This window comes from Pongo abelii, chromosome 18, assembly GCF_028885655.2.
Source record: "Pongo abelii isolate AG06213 chromosome 18, NHGRI_mPonAbe1-v2.0_pri, whole genome shotgun sequence".
Lineage (NCBI taxonomy): Eukaryota > Metazoa > Chordata > Mammalia > Primates > Hominidae > Pongo > Pongo abelii.
In genome coordinates, this window is record NC_072003.2 from 69,062,517 (window position 1) to 69,079,413 (window position 16,897).

The 16,897-nt window shown below is 40.5% G+C and overlaps 1 protein-coding gene across 5 annotated transcripts in view; it reads left to right on the forward strand.

Moving 5' to 3' along the window:
- The first annotated feature begins 2,830 nt into the window (after positions 1–2,830).
- The window catches only part of NFAT5 (nuclear factor of activated T cells 5), a 141,375-nt gene continuing 127,308 nt past the window's right edge, over positions 2,831–16,897 (forward strand). Inside the window, exons 1-2 of one of the 5 annotated variants that reach the window (XM_054533171.2) lie at positions 2,848–3,255; positions 5,328–5,381. In XM_054533171.2, the coding sequence (XP_054389146.1) occupies positions 3,183–3,255; positions 5,328–5,381 (127 nt within the window). In that variant the 5' untranslated portion in view covers positions 2,848–3,182. Of the gene's footprint in view, positions 3,256–5,327; positions 5,382–16,897 lie in introns of all 5 variants that reach the window. The other 4 variants (XM_054533173.2, NM_001374188.1, XM_054533172.2 and 1 more) reach the window with 4 other exon arrangements.

Consider the following 16,897-nt stretch of genomic DNA (forward strand, 5'->3'; position numbering starts at 1 on the left):
CTAGGAGTCCAAGACCAGCCTAGGCAATATAGCAAAATCATGTCTCTGCAAAAAAGGAGTTCAAGACTAGCCTGGGTAATATAGTAAGACCATGTCTCTACAAAAAAATAAAAATAAAAATAAATAATAAAATGAATTAGCCGAGTGTGGTGGCACATGCCTGTAGTCCCAGCTACTTGGGAGGCTGAGGTGGAAGGATCACTTTGAGCCCGGGAGGAGTTTCAGTCTGCAGCTGCACTGAGCTATGACGCTGCCACTACACTCCAGCCTGGGCAACAGAACAAGACCCTGTCTCAAAAAAACAAACAAACAAAAAAAACGAAAGAATAGAAAAGAAAAAAAAAAAAAAGAAAAGAATATAGGCTGGGTGCAGTGGCTCATGCCTGTAATCCCAGCACTTTGGGAGGCCAAGGCGGGTGGATCATCTGAGGTCAGGAGTTCGAGACCAGCCTGGCCAACATGGTGAAACCCCATCTCTAATAAAAATACAAAAAATTAGCTGGGCATGGTGGTGGGCGCCTGTAACCCCAGCTACTCAGGAGGCTGAAGCAGAAGAATCACTTGAACCGGGGAGGCAGAGGTTGCAGTGAGCCGAGATTGCACTGCTGCACTCCAGCCTGGACAACAAGAGTGAAATTCCATCTTAAAAAAACAAACCAAAAAGAGAATATATCTCTGTAAGAAGACAGGTGCAGGGGGTGGGAGTGGACACTGATTTTTCAAATACCTATTTAGATATAATCCGTGCTTAATGCAGGACCTAATGAGGTAAGTGAGGCCTGAGCCCACAGAATCCCTCTCAGGGAATTCACAGTTTAGGTCAAGCCACACTTTGGTGGGCCTCTCTTCACTTTGCTCTTACCTAATCAGGGGAAATCTGATTAACATATACAACAAAGCCTCAACGGGGGAAAAAAAGGTCACAAAAGGGCAGAGAAGGATTGAGAGAAAAAGGAAGAGGCCTTGCCAGTTCTTGACTAGTTAATTAGGGTCAGAACCGTACTGGGGATTTCCTATACCCTAAGTTTGTTAAGTGATTACATTGGTCTGGGGAAAAGGGATCTGCTCAGAGTGATTCAGTCAACTTTCTTAGTATCGGGTGGTGAATCGCATTTCCTCTCTGCTACCCTATATACTGACTAATGGATGGCGTATGGGGGGTCTCCAAGAGGTGTGTTTACTCCAATTCAGAAGCTATAGAATTTCAGTAGGCCTTGGCCTATTGGGCAATGTGAGGTTTCAATCTTCCTCTCTCAAATGAGTGGGGCTCTTATCAGTTATGAAGGGACTTCCCTTGGGACTTGTCACGACACCATACAGCGGAGATGGCAATTTGAGGGCAGTTTTTTGTTCTGCTTTGCCATCTTGGGGTGGCTCTGAAAAGCTTTCTGAACCTCCGACAAAAGAAAAATGTTCACAGGACTGATTACTACACAGAATTCAGTGAAGACAACTGGGCAACCTGAATCAAATGTTGAGATGAAAGATAGGTGAGCTCTGATGACACACGTTTAAATTCTAGGTCTACAGGTAAAACTTTGTAAAGGGCCTTGCGTCAGCGACATCTGTACTGGGCCCTCCTTTGCTGAGAGCCTCTTACCCCAACCCTAGCACTCCAAGTCCCGAGAACTGCTCAATTTCATGGGAAAAAGCCTCTATAATTATATATATACATGTATATATGTGTGTATATATGTATGTATATATATGTGTGCATATATATACACATACACATATTACAACAGACTGATTTTCATGATTTGTAACTATCCTTGTAGATAAAAAACAAAGAAACCAATTCGAATAGCTTAAAAACCTTGCCCACGTGGCTACTGGCATCAATATTCCACACAAGATTAAAATTACTTCCCAAGATGTACACCCTGCACTCCAGGTAATATTTCAATAACTTGATTAAAATTTTCTCAGAAGTCTATTAGAATCAGGAAACGCTCTGCGGCGTGGGTGAGGATTTTAAATTTTTGCAACGGCAACTTTTGGCTCCACGAACAGAAGAGCAAGAGCAAAAACTCAATTAAATGCGTTCTTCCTCCATCCTTGCCTAGTCCAAAAGTAAAAAAAAAAAAAAGAAAAAACTGTTTGGAAGAGTAGCGTTCAAGTTTGCTTTTTACTTTTTGTTTTTCCTCTAGAACAGCCAGGTGGATTCACATGATCCAATTTTTTAATTGTCTTCTATGTCCCACTCCGAATAACCCGGATGCCCCAGCACAATCAGAGAGATCGTTTTTTTAAAGAAATTTCAGCCTCCAAAGGTAGGAGGGGAGTGTTAGGGGAGAAAGTACTTTAATTAAAAATCAATAACTCGAGGTTTTTGGGATACGGTTTGCCATTTCCTAATTAAGAAATGGGTTTGACAGTCCCTTTGTAGACACTGCTATGCAAACACCAAAGGGTTGGTGGCTGTCCGGGCGATGACATTCCGGTCCCCTGCGAGACCCCGGGCCAGCCAGGCCCGTCCGCCGCCGGCCTCTGCGGTCCGTCCCGGCTCGCGCAGACCTCTCTTTTCTCCCGGCTCTGTCTCCCGCGCTCAGCTCTGCTCGGGGCCGGCCGCCTCAGGCTCGCCGCCACCAGGTCGTTGCAAATACCTTTTCCCTCCCCGGGGCCCCAGCGCGCGGCCACCTCCCAGCCTCCCTCCCTACCACCCTGGCAGCGGGGCCCTTTCCCGGCTCAGGAACAGCAGCCCGGGCCGCGGCGGCAGGAAGCGAGGCCCTTGTTGCTGCTGTTCCCTGGCGCGCCTCCCCGCCCCCCGGGGGCCGCCGCGGCTCTTCCGCGCTCTCGGGCACCCCCCTCCGCGCCTGCGCTGTGCCCCACGGGGGGCGGGGCTCAGATTCCTGTCAGCGGCGGCGGCGGTGGCGGCGGCCGTCAGTTTTCGCTGAGGAGAAACACGAAACGGACCCTTTGGCTCTCCCCCTTCCCCTTCCCCGTCCTGAACCCCTCTCCTGGTCACCGAGAATCAGTCCCGGTGGAGTTCCCCCTCCACCTCGCCATCGTTTCCTCGGTCCTCGGCCCAGTGGAAGTCACTACCCTCGAGGAGGAGGCAGCGGCAGCCGCCCTCGCGTCGCCGCCCCCGGTTCGGTGCCCGCGGTCCCGGAGAGGAGGTGCCGCCGCCACCGCCGCTCCCCCCCTCCCGCTGCCCTCGGGCCGGGCTGGGTCGAGCTGCGATGCCCTCGGACTTCATCTCATTGCTCAGCGCGGACCTAGACCTGGAATCGCCCAAGTCCCTCTACTCGCGAGGTGAGTCAGGCTGGGGGGTGGGGCGTGGGGGCGGGGAGACAGGGAGACAGGGCCAGGGGAGGCGAGGGGTTCCCGTCCCGCCGGGGGCGGCTGAGCCGCGACCCCCATGGCTTCTCTGGCCGGAGCGGGCAGAAGCCGAAGGGGTCGGGGTGACGGTGGAGGGGGCGGGCGGAGCAGTGGCGGCCCCTCCCCCGCGGAACCGCCGGCCGCTCGGGGCCCAGATTCCGTCGGCCTCCGAGGCTCTGCGGCATCGGTCGCTCCTAGCCGCTCTCAGCCCGTCCGGCCCCGCCAGGCTCCGCGAGCCGCCGGCCCCGGCCTCCCGGGCTCGAGGATGGCCCCAGACTGGGCCCCGCGCTGGGGCCACCGCGATCGGGGCGCCGCGTCTTCTCTTACCGGGACCCTCCTCCCCAGCAAAGTTGCCCCCAAGCGGGCGGCGTGGCCTGGAGCCGGTTCTGGGTGCAGGGTCACCATTTTCCTCCCCTTCCAGCTTGTTTGTGCGCCGTCGTTCCACCCCCTCTCCCTCCGGCCTAGTCCACTCCCTCCCCATGTTGGGACAGCCCCCCTCGACCAGGCGTTCTTCCTTTCCTCGTCATCTTCTTGCTGGAAAGGGCCCGAATCTTCTTTTCTTTTCTTTTTTTTTTTTCTCTTCCCACCTCCGTGGCATTCTAATTACTTCTCCCTTCTCCTTTGCAAAGATGGGGGTGCCCTCTCTCTGGATTGGTTTTATTCCTCTCCTCTCCCAGGAGGACCAGCCCAGGCACAGACGCTGTCCTTTGAGAATTTTCTCTGCTTTTCCGTTCAAGGGCTGGTTGCAGGGAGGGAGCTCAGGACAGAGACTTTTCATTTAAGAACTCTTTTGGCTAAGGCTTGCAGGGGATTCCCAGCATCTGAAATATTAGCACTGGAGCTGATGCCTACTCAGGTGAAATTCCTATACTGGACACCACAAGAATGTGTCAGAACAGGTTCCCTGTGCAAGGGGCATCAAAACCAAAATATTCCCACTGCGATCTTTACCGCTTTTTAAACCACCGGGAGGGGGCAAAAGACATAACTGGGTTATTAACTATTCATTTCACCGTATAAAAAAAATGTAGGTGTTTCTTCTGCTTTTGGTTTGATGTATCCATCCGTTTGCTTATTCCACCCCCTCCAAAAAAGGGACTTCACCTTCCTACTAGTGTATCTAAATTGTTTAAGTGAATCGCAGTGAGATGGTTTACTCTGAAAGGTACTGGACTTTACAGACTGACCATTGATTTTGTACACAGAGTCCTACTTAGTAATTGTAGCCACTGTCTGTTGCTCCAATGACTTTAGTTGGCAGCCACCATCCTGTAGGATGTTTTTCGGGCAACATTACCTGAAGTACTTTAGAAATATTGTAGTTTTGAATGTCAAAAAAAAAAAAAAAGAGAGACATATCAAGAGATGATTCGTAGAGCAGGGCTAATGTGTTAGAATTGAGTGCTAAAAATAGCCAAGACATTAACACCATTTGGGGAGTAATCATCATAATTTTCCATGAAACATATACTTTAGGAAAATCTTAAGTTTAGCTTCGAGACCAATGTAGACACAATTCAGCCTCTTTTGCGGGGAATATATTCAGAAATATGGGCTTTAGCGCTTAAAAATACATTGCAGTTGGCCGGGCGCGGTGGCTCACGCCTGTATTCCCAGTACTTTGGGAGGACGAGGCGGTTGGATCACCTGAGGTCGGGAGTTCGAGACCAGCCTGACCAACTTGGAGAAACCCCGTCACCCCGTCACCCCGTCACTACTAAAAATACAAAAATTAGCCGGGCATGATGGTGCATGCCTGTAATCCCAGCTACTCGGGAGGCTGAGGCAGGAGAACCGCTTGAATCCGGGAGGCGGAGGTTGCGGTGAGCCGAGATCGCACCACTGCACTCCAGCCTGGGCAAAAAGAACGAAACTCCGTCTCAAAATGTATATATATATATACACACACACACACACATTGCAGTTATATAAGAGATGTATGCTATCCTTGGCATTTTTTTCCTCATTCAGCATAAAAAGTACCTAATGCTTTTTGTGTTTTTCAGATTCTCTGAAGTTACACCCATCACAGAATTTTCATAGAGCTGGACTATTGGAAGGTCAGCAAAGTACCATTTTAAAGCATATTGTGTTAGTATGCAAAGGCTTTCTCTGAAATGGAGTTTAAATGGGAAAGTATGAAACTTTGCAAACTCACACAATGTAGTTTTCTCCTAAAGAGTCTGATCCTTCTTTTAGAGCAGCTGAATGTTTCAATGGGTTCTGTTGCTGCGTTTGATGTGCTTGTTGGCTGTTCTATCTGCTTTGAGAAACATTGAAAAAAAAATCATTTTAAATTAGGTGTTGAGTGTTCTACTTTAGTATTCCAGACCTTCATTTTAGCTTTTTATACACAAAATAGAATGTGAAAAGGCCCAAACATTAACATGAATATAAAAGAGTGACAACAAACACATAATTAGTTTGAAAATTCAGAATTTAGAACATTTATATGCTGAGCATTTCAAAATATGTTAATTATTTATTGCAAAAGCATTGATGCCATTATTATTGCGTTATACTTAAGGGTAAGGAAAGCCAAGTAATAGCGATGATGATTGAGCTGTGCTTAGAATAAAGGGTTTTAGAAAGTTTTGGAAATGTTAATAGAGTCTGTAGATTAGTTTAAACAGCTTACACTTACTTTAGAAAACTTTTGGCTTTGTGTATGTGTGTGTTTTAACATTTTAAGACATAAAAATATTCTGTGTTTTTGTAGATTTTGAAGTGATTTCACATATATCATCTTTAAATCTTTATAATTCTGGAATTGGACAGCAAAGATACTAATTTCCCCATTGTAGAGAAGAGAAACTAAGGCTGAAATTAAGACACCAAAAAAAAAAAAAAAAAAGTCCCACAGTAGAAGAAATAATACTTTCTGCGTTTCAGTTAGTGCTCTTTATCCAAAGCGGCCACCGTGAAATACACATGTAACCAGTAACAAACATTTTATGGTCTACTTTAAAAAGGCCCTCAATATTTAAGTTTGACTTGAGAAGATTTTTGCCTCTCTTGGAGGTAGTCTGGGATAGTGGGGGGAAAGTGGGTTTTGTAGTTGAGCTTAAATTTGAATACCAATTTAGCTACTTATTAGTTCTGTGACTTTGGGCAAGTGATTTTACCTCTCTAAACTTTAATATTCTTCCTGTTAAAATGTAGCTGTCTCTTAAATTTAGTGAGCCAGTATGTATTAAATTGCCTAGTATAGCGTTTAGCTTAATAAATGTTAGTTTTTTCCTTTAGTATTAGCTAAGTTTTTTTAACAGTATAATTTAGAGCATATAAAATGTTCTCAAATAAATAATTGGTTATATTTGTTTTGTACATATAAGAAGCCCATAGATATATATTAGTATGAAAATCAAATATTTTTAAAACTACAATTTGAAGTGAGAAATTTTTAGCAGTGTTTCTTAGTGAAGCAGATTTCTCGTTTTTATTCGTATTCAATTTGTGACCATGTTGTAGAGACATATTTGTCTGTACAAACCCATCTCATTTCCTGGACAACAAACCATAGAGTGTCATAATCATAGAGATGATCAGGGAGGAGAAAGATATGAAGAAAAAATGAGTGTTAATTATTTAAGCAAATATTTTTAGTGAGCTGATGGAAATACAGACAACCATTTAGCATGTTTATTTACATGTTTATGCCTAAATACTTTCGTTAATTTTTCATTTTAGTTAAGGGGATTCTCATTTAAAGTTAGGCTACCCTTTTAGAAATTATATATAAAATATAAAATGTATAAGTATCAATTATGTCATGTCCTTTAAAATTTTTTGAGACAGGGTGTCTTAAAAAAGTTGTTTGCTTCTGTAATGAAGTGTCTAATCTGTGCCACCTTGTTGCTATTTCTTTTTTATTATTAACATTTTGAAGAATATATAAAAGTAGAGAGAATAAAATAACCCCCATATACCCGTCACCACAGTTTAACCATTATGTAATCTTGCTGCTTTTATCCCTTCTTGTCTCTCAAGCTGGATTATTTTAAAACAAATATCAAACATCATATCACTTCATATATAAGTATTTATGTATTACAGTGACTTCTTATATTAATTATTAATGTAATTTAATTATTAATACAATAATATAATTATTATATTAATTTTTAATTACTCTATATAGTTTATAAACTATTTCTTGGAATATTCTAGTTTATTTCAGCAAAGTCTCTTGTGACTCTCCTGCCCTCTTTTCAAGATAGAGTGCTGCAGGAGGCTACCGCTTCTAGTATATAGTGTATCCTATAACCTATGTTGAAATTGTAGGCCATGCTGCTAGATTGGAGTTCATATTGTTGCTCTGACATTTACTTGTATGGACTTAGCCTAATAATTTAATCTTTTTTGTTTCAATTTTCTTATCTTTAAACGAGAGCAATAATAGTGCCTCATCCTAAGTTTTTGTGAAGATTATTTGAGGCAAATTCATGTAAAGCATTTAATTTAGCACATACTAAGTGCTCAGTAAATGTTAGCTAAAGTTAAAAAATTTTAAACAACTAAATGCTAGCTATAGAGTGCTTACTGTGTGCCAAGAACTTTACAAATAAGAACTCCTGAGGCGGGCAGATCAGTTGAGGTCAGGAGTTTGAGACCAGCCTGGCTAACATGGTGAAACCCCATCTCTACTAAAAATAAAAAAATAAAAAATTAGCCAGGCATGGTGGCATACACCTGTAATACCAACTACTCGGGATGCGGAGGCAGGAGAATCCCTTGAACCTGTGAGACGGAGGTTGTGGTGAGCCAAGATCACTCCACTGAACTCCAGCCTGGGTGACAGATGAGACTCTGTCTCAAAAAAAAAACAAAAAACAAACAAACAAAATAAGAACTCAGTGAATTCTCCTGACTACCTTTGAGATGGTTATTATTATCCCGCTTTAGAGATGAGCAATTGAAGGCATAGGGAGTTTCAGTAACTCACCCGGAGTCACAAGCTAGTAAATTGTAGAACCAGGATTCCAACCCAGGTAGTCTCACTTTAGCCTAGCCTCTTGACTACTGTGCTGTACTAACTCCCAATGGTATATACTATCAAGTTCTGTCTAGTAATATTTATGTATGCATGTTTTACTTCAGTAGTCTAGATTTTCATCTATTAATAGTATTTAAAAACTTGGCCCAGAGTGAGGGGAATTTAAGTAATTGGTGTGATATAATTTAATTTTTTTATAGAACGTATGTTTTCCAAATTTAAATTTTTTGGGGGGAAACAAGGTTGGAAAACCTGCACTTGGGTATTATTATTATTATTATTATTATTTATTATTTTTTTTTGAGATGGAGTCTTCGCTCTGTCGCCGAGGTTGGAGTGCAGTGGCATGATCTCGGCTCACTGCAAGCTCCACCTCCTAGGTTCACGCCATTCTCCTGCCTCAGCCTCCTGAGTAGCTGGGACTACAGGTGACTGCCACCACACATGGCTAATTTTTTTTGTATTTTTTAGTGGAGACAGGGTTTCACCGTGTTAGCCAGGATGGTCTCGATCCCCTGACCTCGTGATCCGCCCACCTCGGCCTCCCAAAGTGCTGGGATTACAGGTGTGAGCCACTGTGCCCGGCCTGCACTTGCGTATTATTAAACTTTAGAAGTAGATTCAAAATGTCTACTATTCAACTGAGTTTGCATTTAACCTTCCTATCAAAACAGTGCTAGTCTTTCTTGCAACCACTTTTTAAATTTAATGCGATGATTGCCTGACAATGGGAAAAGGGTCCTGGCTAATTAATTAATGTTATAATACATGGCCATTAAATGATGTTTCTGGTAACCCCATAATTAACATGTGACACTCTTAATAAAATAAGTAAATAAAAATTATGCTGTTACAATTATATTCAAAGTAACTTGTATTACAGAAATCCTGAACAAAAGTATACATCACAGATTTTTTATTTTTCAATTCTGTTTTTGTATTTTCCTTCTTTAAAGAACATGGTTTATATATATTTTTTAAAATAAAGTGGTTTGCCATTAGTAAGTTCAAATTTGAAGGCTAGGGTTCCTTTTTGAAGTGCCTGGGAAAAAAATTCAGCTGCAGAGAAAAGGCACCATTTGTTATACATTCCATAATGAAAACTATTCATTTTGGCAAATGAAAAACTAAGATAGAAATGAAACTGAATGAATCATTCTAGAAATAGAGAAATATAAGATTATAGAAAAATCATAGATAAAACAGGAAAAATAAGAATATAAACAAATTGGAAAAATAGATAAACAATAGATTTAACAATTTTAATGATTTTAAAAGCATGAGTTAAGAGATTATATGATATATCAAATGAAAGAACTGGTTAAATAAGAGCTAAATGCTGATCGGATACAATCTTTGTTATTTATTTATTTATTTATTTATTTATTTATTTTTGATACAGAGTCTCACTCTGTTGCCAGGCTGGAGTGCAGTGGCACGATCTCGGCTCACTGCAACCTCCACCTCCCGGGTTTAAGTGATTCTCCTGCCTCAGCCTTCTGAGTAGCTGGGACTACAGGCACGCACCACCACACCGAGCTAATTTTTGTATTTTTAGTAGAGACAGGGTTTCACCATGTTGGCCGGGATGGCCTCGATCCCTTGACCTCATGATCCACCCTCCATGGCTTCCCAAAAGTGCTAGGATTACGGGCATGTGCCACCGCATCCAGCCACAATCTTTGTTTAAATTAAACATTTAAGACCGGAAGATTTTTAGAAGAAAATGTGAAATATGACAATGAGTTAAGAGAAAATTAACTGTGATTTTTTTTACTACTGCTAATCTATTTGATATGGTACCATCCAGAATTATACTTCATAGTGCAAAAATGGAAAATCCTAAACATAGTAGCAGTGTTTTATTGACTTTATAGAATATTTCTGATTTATATTTCTTCCTAGGGCCCTTGTCATATCATAGTTAGATCATAAATGCCTATAATATTTTATGTACGAAGATACCTTTTTGGAAAGGATTTTTTGAAAACATTTAACATGAAAAATAATCTATTGAATTCTTTTCTTGTTTAGTGTCTAATAATCCCTGTGGATCCATGTCTAGTAAACTAAAAGTATTATGGAAATAATGAAGTTCAAACATGTCAAAAGTCATACCTAGTTCATACCAGCTTCTTGTCTTTAGGTCCATCTCTTTCTGATTGCTTACCATCTGTTTTTGTGTCCCTTCCTAAACTCTGCTTTCATTATTTTCACTCAATACTGGAATTCTATTGCTTATTTAAAATAAAAAGATATAAATTCATATTCTAATCCAGTGGTTCATGGCCTGATTTTAATTTACTCTTGACTCTAATTATTCCAGGAGTCCCCTAGAATTTCAAAGTGGTAATACAGAAAAACATTTCCCAGTGTGATTAGTATTATATGTAAAAAACAGCCACTTTTTTTTTTTTTTTTTGAGATAGAGTTTCGCTCTTGTTGCCCAGGCTGGAGTGCAATGGTGCAATCTCAGCTCACCGCAACTTCCGCCTCCAGGTTCAAGTGATTCCCCTGCCTCAGCCTCCCAAGTAGCTGGGATTACAAGCACGCACCACCACACCTGGCTAATACTGTGTTTTTATTAGAGATAGGGTTTTTCCATGTTGGTCAGGCTGGTCTCGGACTCGCGACCTCAGGTGATCCAGCCGCCTCAGCCCCCCAAAGTGCTGGGATTACAGGCATGAGCCACTGTGCCCGGCCAAAACAGCCTCTTTTTATATGAAAAAGTTGACTCCTCAGATTATATTTTATAGTAAGAGTAACAGGTAACTAGAAAAAAATAAAGATCAAATTAATCAGAGAGATCAGTTAGACCTGATTATTCAGTGGCATAGGATATAGACCTGTTAACTTTAGAGAGGTAAAAGACATTTTTCAGTAGAAATATTGCTTATTAATTTATATTATTGTCTTTTCTTGCTGTTGCTAAGATTTTATTTCAAGTTATGCAAAGAAGATTCCTGTGTCTTCTGTTTGCTTTGTGTTAATAAAAGTCAAGGTTAAATAAACTAACAGAGTATAAGACCAATGATAATTATGTACTTGAGTGAAAAGGTAGAGATTTCCTTTATGAGTTAACTACAGATAATGGATCTAGCTTTCAGAATAAATAAACTTGATGTTGTAATAAAGGATATATATATTTAATGATTTGAACTAAACATTTGTTACATGAGAGTTCAGTTACTTTTATTTGTTCTTAATAGCTTTTGAAAAATATATACTTTTCTCTTTTTTTTTTTTGGTTTTTGAAACGGAGTCATGCTCTGTCGCCCAGGCTGGAGTGCAATGGCACAATCTTGGCTTATTGCAACCTCTGCCACCCAGGTTCAAGCAATTCTCCCACCAGAGCCTCCCAAGTAGCTGGGATTACAGGTGTGCACCACCATGTCCAGCTAATTTTTGGTATTTTTTTAGTAGAGATGGGGTTTCACCATGTTGGCCAGGATGGTCTCGAACTCCCGACCTCGGGTGATCTGCCTCCCTCAGCCTCCCAAAGTGCTGGGATTACAGGCATGAGCCACCATGCCCGGCCTATTCTCTTTTATTTTTAATATTTATGTGGTAAGTAGGTGATGATCATTATTGCTTCCCACCCATGAATGTTTATCACTTCTTTTTCATTCAGGAAACACTGTGATTAGTCTTTTACTGAATTTGGTATTTAGTTTTGAAGATGAGAGAAGAACAGAAAAGTTTCTAATAGTGAGCTAAGTTGTTGATTATGCTTATTTATTTATTTATTTAGAGACGGAGTCTCTGTCGCTTAGGCTAGAATGCAGTGGTGCGATCTTGGCTCACTGCAACCTCCGTCTCTTGGGTTCAAGCAATTCTCCTGCCTCAGCTTCTTGAGTAGCTGGGACTACAGGCGCTCACCACCATGCCCAGCTAATTTTTGTGTTTTTAGTAGAGACGGGATTTCACCTTATTGGTCAGACTGGTCTTGAACTCCAGACCTCAGGTGATCAGCCTGCCTCAGCCTCCCAAAGTGCTGGGATTACAGGTGTGAGCCACTGGGCCCGGCCGATTATGCTTATCTTTATAAAATTAATTTTACAGGAGGCTGAGGTGGGAGGATCATCTGAGCCCAGGAGGTCAAGGCTGCAGTGAGCCTGCATGATCATGGGATCATGCCACTGCACTCCAGCCTGGGCAACAGAGCAAGACCCTGTCTTAAAAAATAATAATAATAAAATAAATAAATAAAGCAAGAGAAGAAAAAAATTTAGTTTTAATAAAAAAACTGTACCTGAAGCAGTCTTTGTAGGACATGCTAGTTAAAAGAATAAATTCAGTGTTAGTAATAATTGAAAACCTTTTTATATGTCAAGCAGTTTAACACCATTTTACATATATTTTTCACATTTAATTCTTAGAAAAATCCTGCGATGTAGTACCAGTATCCCTATTTCATAAGTGAGCAAACTGAGGTACAGAGGGATCCACTAATTTTCCCAAGGGCACATATCTCGTGGATGAGGCTGGAATTTGAACTTCACCAGTTTTACCCCAGAGCTGTGAGATTATACTGACTGTCTTACAGTCAGTAAGAACATTTGAGGCCGGGCTCGGTGGCTCACGCCTGTAATCCCAGCACTTTGGGAGGCCAAGGCGGGTTGGATCATGAGGTCAGGAGATCGAGATCATCCTGGCCAACACGGTGAAACTGCGTCTCTACTAAAAAAATACAAAAAAATTAGCTGGGCGTGGTAGGTGGGCACCTGTAGTCCCCTGAGGCAGGAGAATGGCTTGAAGCCGGAAGGCAGAGCTTGCAGGGAGCGGAGATGGCGCCTCTGCACTCCAGCCTGGGCGACAGAGTGAGACTCCGTCTCAAAAAAAAAAAAAAAAGAACTTTTGAAATTGGCATTTATACTTTGGACCCTAATAAGATTACACCATTGTTCAGATGGTATAAAAAGAATAGTTTGTGTAGGATTCTTTAGCTAAGCGGCTTCCATAAAGTAATGAGACAAATTTTATAAGCTACATACAAAAATTCATAAAGAATATGATTGTGACCCTTTTGGGGAATATTTTAATACTCAAAATTAGCAAATCATTGCCTGGCTTTGGTGAGTGTCTTTAACATTTAGATGAAGTGATGGCTGATCAAAACACCTATGTTGGCCTAGCTCAGTGGCTCACACCTGTAATCCCAGCACTTTGGGAGGCTGAGGTGGGCGGATCACTTGAACTCAGGAGTTCGAGATCAGCCTGGACAACGTAGTGAAACCCCTTCCCTACAAAAATTAGCCAGGGATGGTGTTACGCACCTGTAGTCCCAGCTACTTGGGAGGCAGGCTGAGGTGAGCGGATCACATGAGCCCAGGAGGTCAAGAAATACCTCTGGCCTGGCTGATGATGGGACTCAGAAGTGAAAAGTAGGAGAAGGCTAAGCAGAAGCCACTACCTAAGGAGAATTACTTTAGAAATGAAGGTGCCATGGGGCTCTTGATTTCTTTGGCAGTAGTTTTATGGAAGCATGGATGCCATTGTTCCCTATTTCTGCTAGTATGTTTCAGAGACAAAGTAAATTCAAGAAGAGATGAGCAACAGAAGAAATAGTACTAATGTGAGCTATGTGAATAGTGGTATTTTGCATAGAGCCTTTATTAATTTACTTTCGTTTTTTCTGCTTTGTCTTTTTTAATCTGCCCCTTTCACCCCATGTATCTGTTTTCTCATGGTAGTCTACACATTTTGTTGTTCTGCTATGGCATCTTGTATCCTTTCTCTATTTCCTTTCTTCTGAAAAACAAACGTCTATAAAGGAGGTTTGCTGTTATAAATTGTAGTTTAGAAGTTAACCCTCCCCCTGTAGTTTAGTCTCTTCTAATAAGTTATAAGCAACATGGACCAGAACCTATGTGTAAATTCATCTTGAGTGAATGAATAAACAACACTATTATAGCTAAGTAACCTATACTTGCACATATACATGAAAAATATATGGTTGGCTATATTATGGAATAATATAGGAATCTATAAAAGAACAAAAAATTTATTACCTGTATACCCAGTTTTAAAAATACTGTGTTCCCTTTTAGAAGGTTGTGGTGCTTGAACGACAACGAAAAGGTAAAGGGTACGCACTGTATAGACCCATTTGTGTGAAATTCTTTAAAAGACAAACCTATGGTAAGAAAAAGCAGATCAGTAGTTGCCTGGGGCTGGAGTGGGCAGGATTAACTACAAAGGACCAAAAGTAGCTTTACTGAATGATTGAAACATTCTGTCTTGACCATGTGATTACACAAACATACCTACTTTGAAAAAAACTCATAGAACATTTAAAATGGGTGCTTTTCTGTACTTTATAAAGGACATGGGTTATATATATTCTGCCACTGCACTCCAGCCTGGGCAACAGAAGAAACAGTATTAATGTAAGCTATATGAATAGTGATATTTTGCTATTTTGGGAAGCTGAGGTGGGAGGATCACTTGAACCCAGGAGGTAGAGGATGCAGTGAGCAGAGATTGTGCCACTGCCCTCCAGCCTGGGTGACAGTGAGACCCTGTCTCAAAAAAAAAATTTTTTTTTTTTTTTTACCTGTACTGAACATGTACAGACTTCTTTTTCTTGTTGTTATTCCCTAAATGATGCAGTGTAACAGCTATTTATATAGCACTTACATTGTATTAGGTATAAGTAATCTAGAGATGATTTAAAGTATATAGGAGGATGTGCATAGGTTATATGCAAATACAAAACCATTTTATATTAGGGACTTGAGCATCTGGAAATTTTGCAGGAAGTCCTGCAAGCCATCTCCAACAGATACCAAGGGATGACTGTACTCTGATATATAGTTTCTATAGTTAAGCATAAAGGTGAAAACAATATGAGTTTTTGGTCCCTTGCAAGTGAGTACTATCTTGTGCTTAACTATGTATCATAAATACTAATTTTGAGTAAAATTCAGATGTGCCCATAATCATATATATACTGTATTCTGATAGCTAGTTTGAGACATTAGGCATTAAAATGCTTTTATTAGCAATGCAGTAGAACACTTAAAATTTGTTGGTAGAAGACTGATTACATAACTCAAATTATTTATCTGAATTAAAGTTTTCATTACAGTCATCTAAGTCAATAAAACACGTGTTTAAGTGTGTCTTGTGGCAGTGACCATAAGCCAAACATAGACTTAAGCCAACAAATAGCTATCCTTTACAATGGAGCTGTGAATTTGTTAATGTTTTTCTTTTCTCCAGTTTATAAGTAGCAACTTGTTGGATTGTCATTCTGAAACACTGAAACAAAGATTTTACTTGAAAAAAAAATACTACGGTAAAATGGAATGAATAATAAATTAATTTTCCCAAATGTCAATATTCAACTTATAAATACCTTGATAATTGACATTTGTAAGAACTTTAGAAACACTATAAAAGTTTCATCTGAATAATTTTTTTTTTTTTTTTGAGATGGAGTCTGGCCCTGTCACCCAGGCTGGAGTGCAGTGGCGCAATCTTGGCTCACTGCAAGCTCCGCCTCCTGGGCTCAAGCGATTCTCCCACTTCAGCCTCCCAAGTAGCTGGGACTACAGGCCTGCGCCACCACACCTGGCTAACTTCTTATATTTTTAGTAGAGACGGGGTTTCACCATATTGGCCGGGCTGGTCTGGAACTCCTGACCTCGTGATCCACCTGTCTCAGCCTCCCAAAGTACTGGGATTACAGGCGCCAGCCACTGCGCCTGGCCGTAAGTTTTAATAAAATTATATTGTGAACTCCAAGACATTTTTCTGTATTCTTTTTTGTGTCTGTTATTAAATTATATTCTCTAGAATATTGGGCTAATGTAGGATGTATGGATGGGAAAATAAACACAGATGTAATTTTATAATTATTTTTAAAGAACTTTTCATTTTCTTTGTTAATTTTTGCCTATAATATTGGGTGCAGGATGAGAATTTATATGTAATATTTGAATTATAGATGCTTTGGATAAAATACTTAATTCCTTAAAAAATTAATTATTGCTTTTTTTAAAAAAAGTAGGTAATTAAGTAGTTGAAAGACAGAATGTCATTAAGTTAACTAAATTACCACTGTATTACAGTAAATACAAATAACATGCTTACAGTGTAAACTATGGTAAATAAAAACTAAAAAAACACTTCCTTGAAAGTATTTTTTAACCGAACTTCACAAGGATGGATAGAATTAACACTATAAATTCTGCACAGAAAAGAAATAGTGCATACTAAATTGAGAACAGATGCACAGAAGTGCTATTTTTAGAAATTAAAAATGGTAAAGATAATAGACAGATCAAAAGTCCCACATATTTATCAGGGTTGTAAATAAAAACCCAGTTCAAAAACATGCATTACTAACTGGCTGTGTGATTTTTAGCCAAGTTACTTAACCTTTCTGTGACTGTTTGTTCTTGTAAAATAGGAATAATAGACTTATAGAACTGTAACGAGGATTAGATGAGTTAATATTTCTAAAGCATTTGAAATAGTGCTTGACACATAGTAAGTGCTATATGAGTGCTTCTTAAATAAGCAAAATAAAAGTATGTACCCAGAGGAAAATTACTTGGCAAAGATACTTAGAAT